Source organism: Zosterops lateralis (assembly GCF_965231275.1).
Source record: "Zosterops lateralis genome assembly, chromosome: 8".
NCBI classification, from domain to species: domain Eukaryota; kingdom Metazoa; phylum Chordata; class Aves; order Passeriformes; family Zosteropidae; genus Zosterops; species Zosterops lateralis.
Window position 1 is genome coordinate 9,795,962 of NC_139768.1, and position 18,202 is coordinate 9,814,163.

The window sequence follows — 18,202 nt, forward strand, 5'->3', positions numbered from 1 at the left end:
GTGCCAAGTTAGGTCTTATCTCACTGTTGTTCAAACGACTACTTAGTGCCACAATCTCAGGTGACATCTGGGGAACATCTCTGCATATCCCATCTGGCTTGGCAACAGCACCTGTATGAACATTAGAGTCCAAAGAAAACATCCTCACTTGGGCCTACAGGTGTGAGAGTCATGTTACTTCCTTGGGTAATGCCAGAAAAATTGCAACCTTCAATACCCATGGAGAGGCACCTCTTCTGTGTTACATATTCAGACCTGAGGAAGGACCAGGCTCAGGCTACACATTCTTTTATAGTCTCATCACCAAGACAAGTGTGTCGTCCCAGGGTTAAGCTCTGGGACCCTCCAGGGTACAGTCACAGCTCTGCAGGACCTCTGGTGCCTGGGACAACTATTTGCTGGTGGCCAGTGGCAAGGTGGATGCAGGTAACTCCCAGCCACTGGTATTGCCAGTTTTGCCTGTTTATTATATTAGTGGAGGTTTTTGGTTGGTTGATTTTTGTTGTGGTTTTGTTTGGGGTTGTTTTGTTTTGTGGTGGTTTTTGTTCTGTTGTTGTTGTTGTTGTTTTACAATCATGCCCGCCGCAGGGCTGTCAGGCACTGCAGGGCTTGTGGAAATACTGTGAAAGCAGGAGATTCCACCCCGTGGTTTCCAAAACGACCACTACATTTACTCCCATGTTTCACCCCTGCTTTTACAAGGAGCTGAGGAAGAGGATGCTGTGCTACTCGCCCGCCCCGGCGCTGCCGCTCGTGGGATCTTCTGCTCTTTGGCCCTTCCCTGAAAGCAGGAGCCCTCCAGCCCCAAGCACAGGCAGCCCCTGTCCCTGGGGCTCTCAGGGGTGCCCTGGAGCTGACCCGGGCTGCAGCCGCTCCCCACCGCAGGGGTCAGCTCTCTGCAGCCCCCTCTGCTCACCACATCATTCAGGCACCCAGGTCTGCTATTGCCGGCAGGAAGCAGAGAAGGACTCCTGGACTCGTCGGTGTTCCCAGGGCTACTGGTATAATGGGGCTGACGGTGGTTCCTAACAACGGGCAGTGCCACCCCTCTGGTCGCTGTCGCCAGCTGAGCTGATATAAAAGAAAGAGAGGATGCTTGATCTCTGCGGGGAGCTGCTGGTGTGCCCTCTCCTGGCTGCTGAGGCAGACTAGCTGGCATTGACATTGATATCTCTCTGCTAACTTTGAATTCCAGCCTGAGCAGGCAGGCGTCACAATTCCAGTTAAAAAGTACTTCTGCTGGCAGTGAGTAGTCATGAATTTGTCTCACCTAAACAACAGAGCTGAGAGCCACTTTAAAGTATCAGAGGTGCATGAACTGGAGACAGTGGGGAAGAAAGCTTGGGACAATCCTGCTTACAATGGCTCTCCCTCTACCTCATCGAAAATTCAAACCATCTACAACCCCAAGTCTATCCTGGAGAATCCCTATGAGAATTTTGAAGAGGTTGGGGACCCACTGCCCTACCAGGAAGAACAGAGCAAAGCTGTGAATGGGAAGATAAGTCCATTCCTCAAGTGCTGCTTCTGCATCTTCAGAGGCATCCGAGGTAAATCTCTAATATCTCATTAGAAGGGACTCATTAGCCCTCAGAGCAATGGTGTGGGAAGGAGGGGAAGAAGAGAAGGGATGCAGAAGGTAGAAACCTCATAGTGCCTGTGTAGCCCAGGGACCTGTTCAACATCCAGTAGCATTACTCCAGAGATCATCTTTGGCTGACCTGAAAGGAGCATCCTCGTTCTGTGTGCCTTGCTACAGCTTCATGGTCTATCCTGTTACTTTTACTACAAGGTAAGAGACTTAGTGGTGTGCTCAAGGTCACACAGTGAATCTGTTGGCAGAGCTTAGGTGCTCTGAATCCCCAGGAGCCATCACTGTGGTGGTGAGACTATTCTGTCTTTGTGTGCATTTCCTAGATAGAGTGGTACTGGCCCCTTGCTACAGTAACATCAGAACTATCTACCAGAAAAAACCTAGCACTGTCAGGACTGAAATGTAGGAGATTACAGCCATGTATCAGAGAATGCTTTGCTTGAAAATAGCTGAAAGAAAGAGGTGCTGTTTTCCAGTTTAAAAGACAAAGGGGAATGAAATATTATGTAGGCTTATTCAGAGACAAACTAAACCCTGGGAACAAGATAAGTCTCCTGTCAGGATACAGTCCTGGGTGAGGGCATTATTTGAACAGTTCCTTATAGAAGGCATAAAATCCTAATATTTTAAAACCAGGAAAGACAAAAAAGAAATCTTGCCTGGTTTTGTTTGTTTGTTTGTTTGTTTGTTTTTTGTTGTGTGTGTGTGGTTTTTTATTTTATCTTATTTTACTTTATTTATTTATTTATTTATTTATTTTAAAATTTTTTCTCAGAGCCATACCCTCTAACAGTACAAGTGGGTGAATAACAGTATATCTTGGTCCTGAATTGCACAGCCCCTCTATGATCAATGCTTTTGTCATTGCCATTACAGTCTAACACTACTAATTCACATGGAATTCAGAGCAGAGGCTTTAGAGATTTCTCCTGGCCAAGGAACAGTGCTGAGTGGGTTTGGTGGCTAATTATAGATTACTCTGAGGTAGTGTATCATTTACCTGGTTTATTCTGAAATGCTTTCTTCTAGTCATTGTATGAGGCTTAAAATGGAAAAGCATATCCATACTTTTAACACCACATTTCCATTTCTGAGCTGTCACTGTTGAATTTGAAGCATGCAAATTATGATAATTGTCAGGATACTACATCATTTTCTTCTGACTGTTGCAGCACTAGTGTCCTGACACTAAGGATGGTCAATAGGGCTGTAGGAAGTACCAAATCTGGGACTCCAAAGGACAGTGCAGACAGACCAAAGGCCTCTTTGAGCCTCACAGAAGTGGGGACATTTTCCTTGAAGAATTTGCTTCCTTCTTTGCATCTTTACTAGGTGTTCATCATTTTTCATTGCCTCTCCATTGCTGGCTTTCTCCCTTCCCTTTCCATTTAATCACCTTGGTGTCTCTCATGGAAAATAGAAATAGTACATATAAGTCAGTTAGACAATGAGAGTTTGGGTTTTTTGCTTAAAAACAATTTCTTGAAACTACATGTCCATAGCTTCTGGTAATATCTGGATTATTAAGCTTTTTTCTTGTCCTCATCAGTTACTGTGCTGGTTTAGTAGTGAGTAGCTGCTGCTCCTAGTGCCACTGCTCAGGACCATTCCTCTCTAAGCAGTGTCCAAGCAACTCTGTCCTGGTTCCTGCCTGCCTCCTGCCACCTTTGCTGTTTCATGGCCAGCCCATGCACAGACTTTGCTGGGTATCTGGGTGCATGGTGGTTGATGAGGGGTACCCAGATTCCCACTGCCATTGGAAGAGGATCTCCAGCGGTACCTGAGACTGTGAGCTTGTCACTCACCTGGGTCACAAGTCTGGTTTAAAAGCACACTCAGAAGATAATGCAGGTATTGCCAGTAATTCTTATCAGTCACTTGTTACTATCAGGAAGGTGAGGCTTATAAATGAACTGCATTCATAGCCTATTTTTGAGATTCTGTTATTTTTTCTTTGCTCAGTCATGTGAGTGCTGGATGGTCATTCAAGGAACACTGGATATCTTCTAGCCTTGAGTCCTACTCCTAATGTCATGTCCAAAATAGCTGCAACTCCAAGGGGGTAGGTGGTGCCAAAGGAGACACATGCTTTATGTATGAGGTGGTAGATTTCCCTGGCGTGTTTCCTAAAGACATGGCTGAAAATAAATCTCAGCTGATACAGTATTTACAACTACTGCATGCAATCTGAAAGGAATGGAGCAGCCTCATGGCCCTCATTTTGGGTAAGTCTCTGAACCAAGTTTTCAGGGATATTTGAGTGTCCTTGAATTTAGATATTCCTGAGTACACTTCTGTTCCCAAAGTAAAGAAGGTCTCTGCATTTGCTCCAAGCATATGGATAGTAGGGGTTCCCTGCTCATGGCAAAACCCCAAACAAACCTGTTAAAAGATTGCCATGTAGTCATATCTAAGGATGAAGGTGGTCATTTAAAAGTGACTCGAAGATATGGGCAAATTGTTTCCCCATGTTTTTCTCCATTTTGAAGATTCCTGTAGATCACATGATACTTTCTCCTCCACAGGAGTTGATCTACCTCATCTCCAGGCTGTCATTTCTGTTGCTGGTCTGGATTGTCCAGAGCAGGCTACTGGTTTGCCTGCCCAGAAGTGATGGCAGATGCTGCAACAGTCACTGTGGTAGTTAATGATGCAAAAAACTCCCTAATCTCTTGAGATGCCAAAGAGCTATCAAAATGACAGGATAAATGCACACAGACCACTAGAACTCTTTTGCTTACTTCAGAGAAAAAAGAGGTTTGTCATCTGCCAGAGATTACTTCAAATATGGGGCCTTTGATCAGTTTTGATCCTGGTCTGCAGGAAGATGGTTGTTGCATCCTGCTGGGGATAGGAATCAGGGCTGAGCTCTCCAGGAGCTGCAGAAAGCAGCAAGACTATGGCAATTATTGACATGGCTTTCATCACTAGGCTTTCAATTGAAAATTCTTAAGCCTTTCAACTTCAGGTGCATTCCAGAAATCACATCAGAAAGCCATTACAAAAAGAACAAACACACACACAAATACACTAATGGTGTTAGATGGTTCATCAAACCCAAAATATCAAGGCTCCTTTTAAAGGAAGAATTTCTCCCTTATTGGCAACCCTGGTGACATTTAATGGGTTGTGTGAAGAAACAGGATCTTTAGCTGGTGCAATTGGTGTATTGGATTCAGCTAAGTTCCATTGTTAGATGTCCCGAAGATAATTTGGCTCTAAATGTTTTGCTGAAAATATTGAGTTGGGTTGTTTGATTGAGTTTTATGACCAAAAAGAAAACTTCAGAAGTTTTTAGGTAAGCAAGTGACAAATATTTGGGGCCTAATGGTTCAATATACACTAAAAGGAGTAATAGTTGTAAAGCTAACACCAGATGCAGTTCTGCAATGGAAGACCTCTCAGAAGCTCAGCTGTTGGCACATGGGTGACTGAGATGAAATATTATGGTTTCAAGAGCATTTGTGACAAAGACTGAATTTCTGCCAAGAGTAAGCTGAAAAACAGACAGGAAAAGATCAGGCTATAATGAACAGAAAACAGAAGAAACATAAGACTAAATAGTGACTTTACAAAATAAAAAGCCAGTATATTTCAGTGTTGGTTAGCCATAAATCTTTTATTCATGCTGGATTGGTTCTTTTTAGGAGTATTTAGCACATTTTTATAGGTCAGGTTTTGAAATTAAAAGTGGCTTGGCCTTGAAAAGTGGCAAAACTTGAACTCCCAACTGCGTTTTTTTTTGGAACAGGACTACAGTTCCACACATGGCCCTTGAGAATGGCCATGAAAACTCTACAATCCTTTCTTTATACCCAACAGGTCTGTGGGGCACCACACTGACTGAGAACACAGCTGAAAACAGGGAGCTTTATGTGAAGACCACCCTGCGAGAGCTGCTGGTCTACATTATGTTCTTGGTAGACATCTGTCTATGTAAGTAGTTGTCATATCTCATAAGCAGCATTTCTGTGTGGAGTGTGAGAGGAGATAATAATGTGAGATTTTATTACTAGTCTTTCTTGCTCTGCTGTAAATGTTACATTTATTGTATGGGTGCTCAAGAAGCAAGAAGTTGCCATTAACCTACAGAATTGATGCTGCACAGAGAAATAAAATTACTGGCCAATGCTAAATGATGATGGTTAGACTCAAGCAGTATTTTCTGACTGGCATTATCCATTCTAGCCATTCGCCCCACAGTCCTTGGAGAATCTGCCCAAGTTCTTTTCTCAGTTTCACAGCAAATGCTCAACACCTGGAGAGCAGCTCTAGAAGCTTCCTGGTATCAAAGACACAGTTCAGGGAGACTTTCCCGTCTGAGACTGGATGGGTGGCTGAGGTGATAAAGCAGATGGCAGCTCATCCTGTTGTTCTTGAGTGAATGTAATGTGTCCCTGTACTGAATGGTAATGCTAATATGGACCTTGTGTCAGTAGGACAATGGCTGTTTGGTTTTGCAAAGGTTATCACAAGTGAGCACCTGTGGCATGAGACAGTGAAGAGGGTGATATTTCATGGACCCTGTGGCAGGAGAGATGGACAGACAATACCACCCTAAGTTACTATCATGCTGGCCCAGGGAGACAGTGTTTCAGTCACTCTTCCTAAAGAACCAAGAGACGCACACAGATGTACATGTTGTCACACACTGACTCATCCAGGAGATGTGGGGGGTTGTGTCCTGAATGTCAGGTGCTTTATATTCCTGGTGTCCTTTCAAGAGTAGGACATGTTCTTAGTGATCATCATGATGGATGTTTTTCTGAAAGACGGAGCACTGGAGAGTTGAAACAATGTGTTTGTGGAAGTTAGAGCCTGCTCCTCTTGGGGTTTCACAGTAGATGGAAACTCACCTGGAGCTTTTCACTTGGGAAAATAGGGTGATTTTTGTGCCTTCATGACTTCACATCAGAAATTCAAAATATAGGTCATGGATTTTGTAGTGAGAAATGAAATTTCCTTCAGAAATTTTGTCTGGGAACAAAAACTGTTATCTAGAATGTTCAGTTGTATCCTCAATGGTCTTCTCTCACTATTTAACTCTTATCATTGGTCAGTCTGACCATTTAAATTTGAACACAGAGAGATGAGTTTGTAAATCGCTAAGAAAGCCCTAAGATTTATTCTTCTGTGCCTTGTTCAACTTACCTGTGAAAATATAAGGTATGCAGAAAGTAAGTATATAAATACATTTATATCAGGCTCCAATAGTCAGGTATAAACAAGGACCCTCCTCTTGTTCCCTTAGTGACATATGGAATGACAAGTTCCAATGCCTATTACTACACCAAAGTGATGTCTGAGCTCTTCCTGCAGACCTCAGATGGCCGTGTCTCCTTCCAGTCCATCAGCAGCATGGCAGACTTCTGGGTGGTGAGTATGAATCTGGCCTGCCATGGGGAGCCCTGAAACTCAGCTAGACTGAAATATTCAGTTCCCTATGAAGTACTATCTAGTGATTTCAGCAAGACATTTTTTTGCCACAGGCTTCTGCCAGCTACTATCAATAGCTACAATAACATTTGCATGCAAAATATCACCTGAGCACTGTGTCCAGAATACTGGCTAGGCTAAGTTTTGTGTGTGCCCAGAAGAGTCCATTTCCCAGTAAAACAGGCAGGACATAACAAAATAATTTTGACGATACAAGCATCAGCTCATTGCACAGATAGGAAGTACTGGTCTACAGAAGCCAAGGGATTTACTTCAGGTTTCCTTGTGACACAAGTCACAAGGAAAGAGTTCAATATCTTCATGCTGGTGTCTTAGTAACAGCCTATGCCCATTTTCATGGCATTTTGAGAACATCAAAATTAACCTGCCTGTAATTCATGCCTGGGCTTGTCTAATCTATAGATTCTTTAGGAAGAAACTGGATTAAAATTTGCAGTGACTTTTATCAAAGAGAATAAAATAGTGGAAAAATGTCTGGGTCTAACATTTCTGTTGAAGGATTGGTGAAAGAATAATGAGAGCCCCAGTGAAGGCCATTGAGTCACTGCAACCACTTATCTCTGACAGCCAGAAATTATTTGTCAATTAGAGTTGCCTTTTTCTGTCGTATAAAAACACTCCAGCAAACAATGGCACTGTTGTTTCCACACCGTTTCCAGGACACTGGCACACACACTTTTCATCATTTGCAACTTGTGCCAAGGCAATTCCTTGCGACTTGTGCTGACTGAGGTAGAAGAGACAATGAGACTTGCAGGGCTCTTGTCTCTTCCTTAGGCATAGAAGGTGCCACAGACACATTACAGGCTTGTGAGAAACTAACAAAGACCCTGCTGCCCAGCATCCCTCCTCTACCATCAGCCTGGTCTTTCTTCTCCTTAACACACATGCAACAAAAAGTCCTACTGCTTTTCATCTTGGGGACCAGAGAGGGGTTAGTCAGGTCTCACTACCTTAATCCCAGACTAAGAAAATTCCTCTGATGTGTGAGCTTGGAAGGAGCTGTTCTCCTGTGCCTCCTTTGCAGTATGCACAAGGTCCCCTGCTGGATAACCTTTACTGGACAAAGTGGTACAACAACGAGTCCCTGGCAGCGCACAGCACCCAGTCATACATCTATTACGAGAACCTGCTGCTGGGTGTCCCACGCATGAGGCAACTGAAGGTGAAGAACAACTCCTGTGTGGTCCATGATGACTTCAAGGAGGAAATCTCGGGCTGCTATGATGTATATTCTGAAGACAAGGAGGAAAGGGTCTCCTTTGGGCTCATCAATGGAACGGCGTAAGTATATCTAATTCAAATTAGACTCTTCTAGTTCAAATGAGAACTGCTGAGCTTCAGGATGTTGGGGGTGAATTTCTCACATGAGGCTGGAATTCCCTTTGCGCCAGAGGCAGAAAGTCCTTTTTGTCTCTCAATAAGGTCTAGTGTCTCTTTGTGGAGAAGCACAACAGAATGAGTTTTCATGTTGGGAATGCCATGAAAAATCCAGTGGGAATATAGGAAGAAATTGTTGCTTATTTTTAAGAGAATGAGGATAAAAAGACCTTTGGGGCCAGATCCATCAAATGGCAAGCTGATATTCACCTGCCAAGTTACTATTTGCTTTCCTCTGGGATTTCAGGAGCCAGAGAAAAGGGAGTACATCCCTTTCATCTTGACAGCATGTTTCTCTATAATAATGTGAGGTAGCTGCAGTTTAATAACTCTGCTTGCTGCATGAATCTTGATCCATGAATGAGAAGCTATTATTCTTTAGGAGATATGAGTACAGGAGCCTTCTAAGCAGGTGGTTGTGTGTGATGTGGTAGAAGGCAATAGAGTAGATCCTGAGAATAACCTCCATGAAAACAAGACTGATGTAGCCAACAAACCTCAGAATTTTCCCTCCATAGAATTGCAAATCATATTGTGTCACTGCTGAGAAGCACTAAACTAGAAAACTAACCATAATGGTTACCAACACTATGCAGGGTCAGATGAGGAGTAGGAATTAAGTTCCAATTCTTCAACTGAAAATTTCTCTGCCCTTTGAAGATATAATTTTTCCTGGGTACAAGGCCACATTCAAGCCTGGGCAAGCAAAGCCTTTGTTTGTGCCTTGTCTGTTGCAGGTGGAGGTACCATTCTGAGGAGGAGCTGGGTGGTTCATCCCACTGGGGAAGACTAACCAGCTACAGTGGGGGAGGATACTACATAGACCTCAAGATGACCAGAGAAGAGAGTGCTGAAGCCTTGCAAGTCTTGAAGGAGAAACTGTGGCTGGATCGGGGAACACGGGTTGTCTTTATTGATTTCTCTGTGTATAATGCAAATATCAATCTGTTCTGTGTTCTGAGGTAAGCTGAGTCCTGATGAAAATTCTTCAGCCTCTTGCATCTTCCTCAATGCCTCGATTTGTTTCTTAAAATGCAAATATTTTATTATGGTCCACCAGTGGGGTGGGTCTGACTGATGTCAGTAGAAATTATATGGATTAGTGAGAAGCCTTGGTCTTCCTGAAATAACCAGTTGCACTTCTCATCACCTCTTACCCTTTCCTATCAGAGGCAGTGAAGCAGCAGAGATATGGCTGCATAAATGCATACACAATGTTTCCACTCATGGTCTGGTGGATAGCTCATGCTGGAGTTTGATGTCTCTCAGAACTATCTCTAAGCCTAGTTTGAAATTGTTTCCTTGTCCCTTTCAAGGTTAGTGGTTGAGTTTCCAGCCACTGGTGGTGCGATTCCCTCCTGGCAAATCCGGACAGTGAAGCTTATACGATATGTCAGTGCATGGGACTTCTTCATTGTTGCCTGTGAAATTGTATTCTGTGTCTTTATCTTCTACTATGTGGTGGAAGAGGTTCTGGAGCTCCGTATCCACAAGCTTCAGTACTTCACCAGCATCTGGAACATTCTGGATGTGGTTGTCATTCTGGTGAGGATCCTTACACGCTTTTTTGGGGGAGCAATGGCAGAGATGTATAAGAGCCAAAGTAAATGAAGGAATGTGGAAATTAGTCTAGATAAGATAAGAACTGACACATGTTTTGCTCTAATACTAAAATGAACAGCAGAATAAATGGACACACACTCTTGTGTTTAGAAGAACTGCTAGGAGAAAATTCTTGCTTAGAGATGTCCATGAGACTGTCAAGTCAAGGCATCATTCAGCACATCAAGATCATATTTCCATAGCCCACCACCGACTGCACCTCTGAAGGAGGATTCCAATGAGTTCTGTGACCTTTTAATTTCCCTGGAAAGCTCAGGGACAGTAGTCACTGCAGGCTATTCCTCTTCCTCTTTGCAGCTCTCCGTTGTCGCTATTGGGTTTCACATCTTTCGCACCACTGAGGTGAACAGGCTGCTGGGAGAGCTGCTGAAACACCCTGATGCCTATGCTGACTTTGAATTCCTGGCATTCTGGCAGACACAGTACAACAACATGAATGCAGTCAACTTGTTTTTTGCCTGGATCAAGGTATTGTAGGGGGTCTGGGAGGTGCCAGGTTTCCAGCCAGGCCTCTCATTCTGGATAGCTTGAGGGTTGTCTCTTCCATCCCTCTGAGTAAATGAGTGTAACAGCTATAGAACAGAGAATTTTCCTCAAAGTCGTACGATCTGTTTTGCAGTAAATCTGGGCAACTTTTTACCCTGCATTCTGAGGTCAGTTATTTGGAGATAACAGTCAGGGATATGAGCTCAGACACTGTGGTGTAAAAGTGGTTTTAGAAAATGCTGAGTACTATATAAATTTGTCCATCCTGTACTATTTTGGTATTCTTGAGGATAATCTTGAAAACCATGGGGTTTTTTTCATGATGGTCACTCAAGAGATAGAAATGACTCATCTGTTCACACGGACTACGCATTTCAACTAAAATATCTTGGTGTGGTGGAAAACCAAGGGGCTCCTCATCAGCCTTAAGAGATTTGTCCTTCTAGCAGTCGCTGTTTATATTTTCCTTTGACAGAAGGAACAAAGTCATATATGTTTATAAACCTGAGATTGATGGTGGCACACCTGGGATAAATATCCTGAAGATTAAGCCAACCATTCCCTAGCCAACTTTCTCCTCAGTACTTTGGTCCTGTAGTGAACCTCTTGTCTTAGTAAGCATGTCTGTACATGAGAGAGACTGACGTAGCTGATGCTTTAGCATAACTTTGTCCCCATTTTTCCATCCTGCAGATATTCAAGTACATTAGCTTTAACAAAACAATGACCCAGCTCTCCTCCACGCTGGCACGTTGTGCCAAGGACATCCTGGGCTTTGCCATTATGTTCTTCATTGTCTTCTTTGCCTATGCCCAGCTGGGTTACCTTCTTTTTGGGACACAAGTGGAAAACTTCAGTACCTTTGTTAAATGCATGTAAGTGTGTAAGTTAGTACCACATTTCCATCATTTTTATCAAAAGAATTTTAACTGCTTTCCACTCTTCCCCCCAATTGCAAATCTCAATGCCAATCAGACACCTGTTGTATCTCACTGTAATAAAGCCAAAATGGTTAATAAGTTGCTCACAACCTTCTGTCTGTGACATCTTCATGGACAAAAGAACACAATGAGAAAACTGAGGGCTACAGGCAGATTTCTGTTTGGTGTTTATCAGTATGGACAAGAGAAATGGTGGATATTGGTCAGGATATCTATTTCCATAGAAGTCCCACAGATATTGATCAATATATCTGAGGTGGAGGATGACCAGTGGGTGGATGAGCACACATAGAAGGGAGTGTTGGGGAAGCAAGTTAAAATCCTGTCTCAGACAATCCTGCAGTCCATGGGCCTGCTCAAGTCATGTGTGATGTTAATAGGGGTATCTGGTACAGCAATGGTTTTCAGCTTGTTTTCCACATACCTCTGGGCCTCCAGATCCTGTCTTTGAGGGGTCTACAACTGAAAACTGAGACAAGGAAGCTTAGGATCAATACACTTAAACTTTCTTCATTATAGGGGCTATGAACTACAAAAGGTTGAAGAGCACTGTCCAGTTCTAACATCCCTCCAGAGTCTCACATACTCTCTTGCAAGAGATGGCTTTGTTGAATCAAATGCCTCTAATCAGGGAAAATTCAGGTTGTTTTGTTTTTGGCTCCTATTTATACCACAACACACTTTGGACAGCCTGAATTTGTATGGAAACCATGTTTTATTTTCCTCTTGCTCTAACCAGATCAACTTGTTTCACCCTGAAATACTATGGATGCATTTAACTTGCTGCTCTAGAGTGACTTAGACTCTGCTCTGGTTTGTGCCTGTGCCCATCTGGGCTTGCAGGCCATGTTCAGGTTCATCTCAGGACTGTTTTGTGTGTGCCTTTGTGTGACCCTGTGCTCTTTCTTTCCCCAGTTTCACCCAGTTTCGGATCATTCTTGGTGATTTTGACTACAATTCCATTGACAATGCCAACAGGGTCCTTGGGCCTATTTACTTTGTCACCTATGTGTTCTTTGTTTTCTTTGTGCTTCTGGTAAGCAACAAAGTCCTCCTTGCCCCTGTATTGAAAGCAGTGTTTGAGAGTCTCCTCCTGACAATCCCCGGGTTAGGTGCAAATGCTTAGAAAAGGAGTTTCGGTTGCAATTGCTTTGCACAGCAAATAGATCACAGTAGGCAAAGAGTGTGTTACTACAATTGGGGATTTGATTATTAGGGTGATTAGGGCCATCATCTGTTAAGGTGAAGACTGAATCTGACCGGCTTCCTAGGCAGAGGGATGCTCATAATAACCAGGTTAAACACCCAGTGTCAGGAGTCCATATGTAACCTAAGATTTTGCAAGAGAAGCTACCAAAGGTTGTATTTGAGGTGGGAACAAATGTACTTTCAGCCACTGCTTTAACTGCAAAAACCTAAGAAAACATGGTGTGGCTGAAGTGGGCCTTTTCTTTATCATCTTTAATTTGCCCAAAAGAGACCCCATAGGGAAACCACTCCCTGCTTAACTAAGTCTTGCACATCTGTGCCTGTTTCTTGCTGCTTCAGCTGCTGGAGCAGGCAAGATGTCTTATGCATATTCATCTCACTTCTTCCTGTTTTCCTAGAACATGTTTCTGGCCATCATCAATGACACCTACTCAGAAGTCAAGGAGGAACTTTCAAGCCAGAAGGATGAGCTGCAGCTCTCTGACATCTTGAAACAGGTGATGAATAGTGAAAGCTGTGGTACTTTCTAGCTAAATCATGAAGCATTTTTTTAAAGACTCTGACCTAAGTGGAATTTACTAGAGAGAAACAGTGGTTACCAACTCCAGATCTGCCTTCTTTGTGTGCCTAAGAGTCACAATTCCTTTCTGGGATAAATCAAGCTCCCAGACCCTTTGGCAATGAGAGGGTGAGAAAACAGGTGTGGGCGGGGGGAAATCCTGTTACTTGATGTAGTGTTTCTGAGAGACTTTTCTTCACAGGATGGTCTCTAGACAATGCTCTTTCAGTCCTTCATAAAATGTACTTTGATCAATAACAAATGTACTTTGAGCAATAACTTAGCACAGTCCTGCTGTGCTAAGCTGAGCCTGTTACAGTGGCACAAATCTAGCAAGTTAAATCTGTCTTTTCCATGGGCAGATTGCTGAAAAGTTCCTGGAATGTCACAATTCTGCTGTGAGACCAATATTCTGCAAGGAGTAGTATTTGGGACATTATCTTAAACAGCTGATGTGTTGGGAAATCAGATAAAGGAAGAACTGGGATGAGAAAAGCAGAGGGTTAGCATGTTAGTGTCACTCTGAAGGCATGATTCTAGTTTAGAGATGAGGTTCATACAGCAGTGCTTTATTTTTTGCTTGTGGAAAGCTTGGAAACTCCTGGTGCTACTTAGCATATGCTCACCTGTTATCACATTGCCCACTCTGCTTTACTTTTCACTGTTTTGTGTGCATGACTCTGTGTCTTTGGTAACAGAGCTACAACCGGACACTCATGAGGCTGAAGCTGAGGAAGGAGCGTATTTCTGATGTGCAGAAAGCCCTGCAGAATGGAACAAAACAACTAGACTTTGAAGACTTCAAGAACAGCTTGAAGGAGTAAGTGAGTCAGTTTGAGGGATGCCCACTTAGTCCTTTCTCTTAGGAATACGGGTAATTTAAATTTTCTGCTTTTCAAGACAAGGAGAGCAGTTAGCTCAGATCTGGGCAATTTAAGACTAAAAAACACCCTGATTTCAAAATTCCCCCTCTGTTAGAGCTTAACAGTATCATTCTATGCTTTGGGCTTTTGCTTTCTATTCTTTTGCAGACTGGGCCATGCAGACCATGAGATCACAGCAGCTTTCTCCAAATTTGACAAAGATGGCAACCACATCCTTGATGAAGAGGAGCAACAGCAGATGAAGAGTGACCTAGAGGCAAAAAGGGTAAAAAAAAGGGCAAGGAAAAAAATCTTCTGTTTGGTACACATCACTCCAAAGTAGCCTCAGGAATCTTTGGGTTTGTGGTATAAACTAAGCAGGCAACTAAAATATAGTTCCAACTCTACCTGAATACAGCTGAGTGTATTTCTGCCTGTGAAGCTTTGTGTTATTGACAGTAAAGCTGACCACAGAGTTAGTATCCATATCCAGGAGTTTCTTTGTTTTCCAGGTTGCTCTGAATACAGAGATTGAAAATTTAGGGAAATCCTATGGTGACAACAACTTGGATGAGAATCTGACCTACATGGAAGCAAGGAATAACCACGCCAATAAAGCCACCTGGGTCTCCAAAGAAGAGTTCCAAGTGTATGTTTGTGCTGTCAGTAGTTTAAACACCCTGCAAATGAGGGGTCCAATTTCCTGCTACTTCCTTCCTGATGTAACTCTTTACAGTGGTGCTGAGCAGTTTCAGTAAGATCTTGTCCCTTTCATCTTGCACACGTGTAAATAATCAGGACAGGAGATAACTGGGACTGTTGTAGTAATGCAGTTTGCTTGTTCCTTTAAAAGACTGAGTTAAGAAATTCTGCTTTCTGCCTCTTGAATAACCTCTGCAGCTGTCATCTAGCCACAGGCAATATGCTGTCATATTTCAGGTCAGAAGGTGGCCCAAATAACTGAGCCATGGAGAGTTGATACCCTTACAGAAAGTCCTGTAGCAATAAATATCCTTGATTTATAGCCTAGTTGGCCTTTATCCTCCAGGTCCAAGAATAACACTTGGCTATTTCTTTCATAGGAGAAGCACAGGATAAACACAGAACAGAGAGTCAGTATATCTTGATTCTGCTACTAAGAAACACTGAGCAAAACACATAGGGCCAAATCAAAGGAGAGGCAGGTGCAATATTTAATAATGGAATTATGCTGTGTCTGGGCTGGGATCCATCCTAAGCAGAACCACTCATTACAGATGAAAACACAGTGTAGCAGAAAGTTATGTCACCAGTAGGTGTGAATCAGTGATCTGGGAGCATTCACTTCTATTTGAGGTCTCTGGGAGATTTCTGCAGTGAATCCCTTTATTCATCACAAGAAAAAGCTTACAAATGCTCTCCATGACTCCCTCAGCCTCCTGCATCGTGTGCTGCATCTGGAACAGTCCATAAACAGCATTGGCTCCAAGATTGATGCAGTGGTGAACAAACTCGATGTGCCAGAAAGAAAAGAGCTGAAGAGGAAGGATCTGTTGGGCAAACCACTGGGTGATGTTAGCAAGGTTGGTAGCCCTCCTCCATGCATTTGAACCAGCTTCAGATCAGGTGACCAGCTGTGCTGGGAGAAAGGGCCCAGTATCATCTTTGCTTGTCCAATCTTCATTGACTTACGACAAAAAGGCTTGGGCAGGGTCAGCATTTTGTATGATCAATCCTTTTCTGTTTAAGCAAAATGACACAAAACCTCTTGTTTTCACGTCCCCAAAGTTAACCCCAGTACTTTTAACACATCTTCTGGCTCCTTTGAGGCCAACCTCAGCCCTGTGGCAGTGGATAAAATTTGCCTGTCTTCAGTTGCTTTCTAACTGTTAATCCTGAAACATTAAAGTGATTAAACTGTCTTTTCCAGCAAGAGCAGCTCATGGCTGTTGTGGACTGTGATCTTAACATCATGCCTGTGTATTATTTATCACATATGTGGTGGAAGATTGGTCAGCTGTGCGCTTATAGCATATCACTGCAGATTTGTGACTTTTGCCAGAGTGCCCATATTGAGTCAACAAGTGTATTTTGGATCTTCAGCTTTGAAGTCAAAGGCACCAAGGCATGTGGGGAGCCATGTCACTACTTCATGGTTTTGTGGCTTTAATGAGAATAGCCAAACAGTACAAAGTGACCTAGCAGAGTCAGAAAGAAGCCTCCTTTCAGAGTAGTCTTGTGATCCCTTCCCATCTGAAAGAGTGTTTTGGGAGGTTCTACTTCTCATGTGAAGATGCCCAAAATCTTATGCAAGTGTTTGTTTGCAGATTTGCTTTGCCACAGCATTTCTGTGAATGTGCTCATAAATCTCTCCTTGTTTGTCTAAAGCTTGAATGTGCATTCATCAGTGTATTGGATCTTAAATAAACAGGCAGGCTTGTTCTAATTTTTGAGAGAATGTGGGAAGATCATGCACACCTTGCCTCTCTCCTGGAGTGTTGCTAGACTTCTTAGTAGCTTGCTGACATTTCAGGTCACACTTTCTTCTTCTTCACAGGAGGAAGAAGCCAGTCAGGAAGAGCTGCTCCCCCAGAGCCTAGACCAGCTGGGGAAAGAAGAAGCACAAAGTTGGGGCATGGAACACATACAGAGAAACAACCTGAGTGGCAACTCTTCCCAAAATGGGGTCTATCATATTTTGCCCAAGTCAAGTGTGCTGGGGTCTCAGGTGCCCAAGAACCTCTAGCCAGTCTGATGTGCACTTCTACAGCAGTGCTCAACAGCCCAGTGTTCCCAGTCTGGCTGCCAGGGTACCAAGTCACTGTCAGTTGTTCCCCCACTGTTAGGATAATCCAGACAGCTGGACACAGACACCACTATGGCCAGGAACTCTTAATGTGAAAAATCAGGGATGTTCTTCTCCAGTGTAATAATGTATCATGTCACGGAACTAGAACTTCTTCCCCCCTTCACCTTCTCCCCTGTAGCCATATCTCAGCAAGAGATGAAATTCGGCACTAAGTGATGTATTAGATTTCTGCCCCTGAATAGGCTGGCACGACATCATTTGTCTAACCTTCCCCAAAAAGTAGGGACCCCAGACTCTGAACATTTGTGTCCAGAGTGGCATATTGCAACTTGTTCCCAACACATGATGGTCTGCAAAAGAAAGACAGAGTTGTCATGTAAAGAAAGCAGAATATAATCACTAGCGTGAAATGGGAAGAAGAAATGTAGTTGTTTCTATCTGGTTACCAGCCAGTTTTGTTCTGTTGTAGTTTATTTCCAGATTACCTTGGTAACTGTCTCTGTACCTTACTTAGATTCAAGTGTTGAAGAAAGAGGTTACTAAGTGCTTAACTCTGGATAACTACAGTAAGAGTTGACACCAGTGTAATTGGGAGAAGATCTGAAATTCTAAAATGGGAAGCAGTTGGTGGAGTCCTAGATCTGAGTGTTAGGGAACAAACTTCTGGTTATATGATTTCTAACATAGCTGTTAACACTAAGAAATCTTTGTCATTTATTTTCACACTCCTTAAATTGCATCTCAAGGTTCTTGCACCTTGCAAACTAGCACCCCATTTATGAAGTTCGATGCTTCTTCTTTTTGTCAAGGAAACAAATTTGCAGTTTTGGGTGCTGACAACATCTGCATTGAAGAATATTGTGAAAATTAGATGAATGTCAGTTTTTTGACCACATGCAAAATACTTCTTTTCCAAGCATTTTTTTGTTTGCTGAGGCTTCCCTTTCCTTGTAATTGGTGCAGACTATTGCTGCTATTACAGGGCCATTGTAAATATATTTCAAATACCTTAATCACTGATATTCCACAACAGTTAACCTCAAATAAGCTCCGTAGGCTTAAAGCCAATAGAAATGTGAGCTGCTAACAGCTGTCATTAGTGCTACACTGTTTAGTGTGCTGTGCAGTGCAGTGATAGGTTTAGTGGGGACCTTGTGCAGGGGCATCTTGTATTGCCACTTCTTTTAAGATGGATGTGTCAGTGCATTCTGGGGAAAGCCTCTCTGGCAATGTCCAAAGGACCTTAGGATGAGCCCTGTCCTCAGATGGCCCAGGTTTCAGAGCTGCCACAGCCACAAGATA

At 43.1% G+C, this 18,202-nt stretch overlaps 1 protein-coding gene across 1 annotated transcript; it reads left to right on the forward strand.

Annotated features, from left to right (window-relative positions):
• Positions 1 to 1,255: 1,255 nt before the first annotated feature.
• On the forward strand, positions 1,256 to 17,601 carry PKD2L1 (polycystin 2 like 1, transient receptor potential cation channel; the record flags this gene model as incomplete). The annotated part of the gene is made up of 15 exons (XM_083866669.1): positions 1,256 to 1,550; positions 5,417 to 5,530; positions 6,846 to 6,970; positions 8,079 to 8,335; positions 9,169 to 9,393; positions 9,748 to 9,976; positions 10,352 to 10,522; positions 11,234 to 11,415; positions 12,397 to 12,517; positions 13,089 to 13,187; positions 13,948 to 14,069; positions 14,281 to 14,398; positions 14,625 to 14,761; positions 15,527 to 15,674; positions 16,649 to 17,601. 15 exons carry the CDS (start codon positions 1,256 to 1,258, stop codon positions 16,835 to 16,837), a joined length of 2,532 nt encoding a protein of 843 aa, XP_083722795.1. The 3' UTR covers positions 16,838 to 17,601.
• Positions 17,602 to 18,202: the final 601 nt, after the last annotated feature.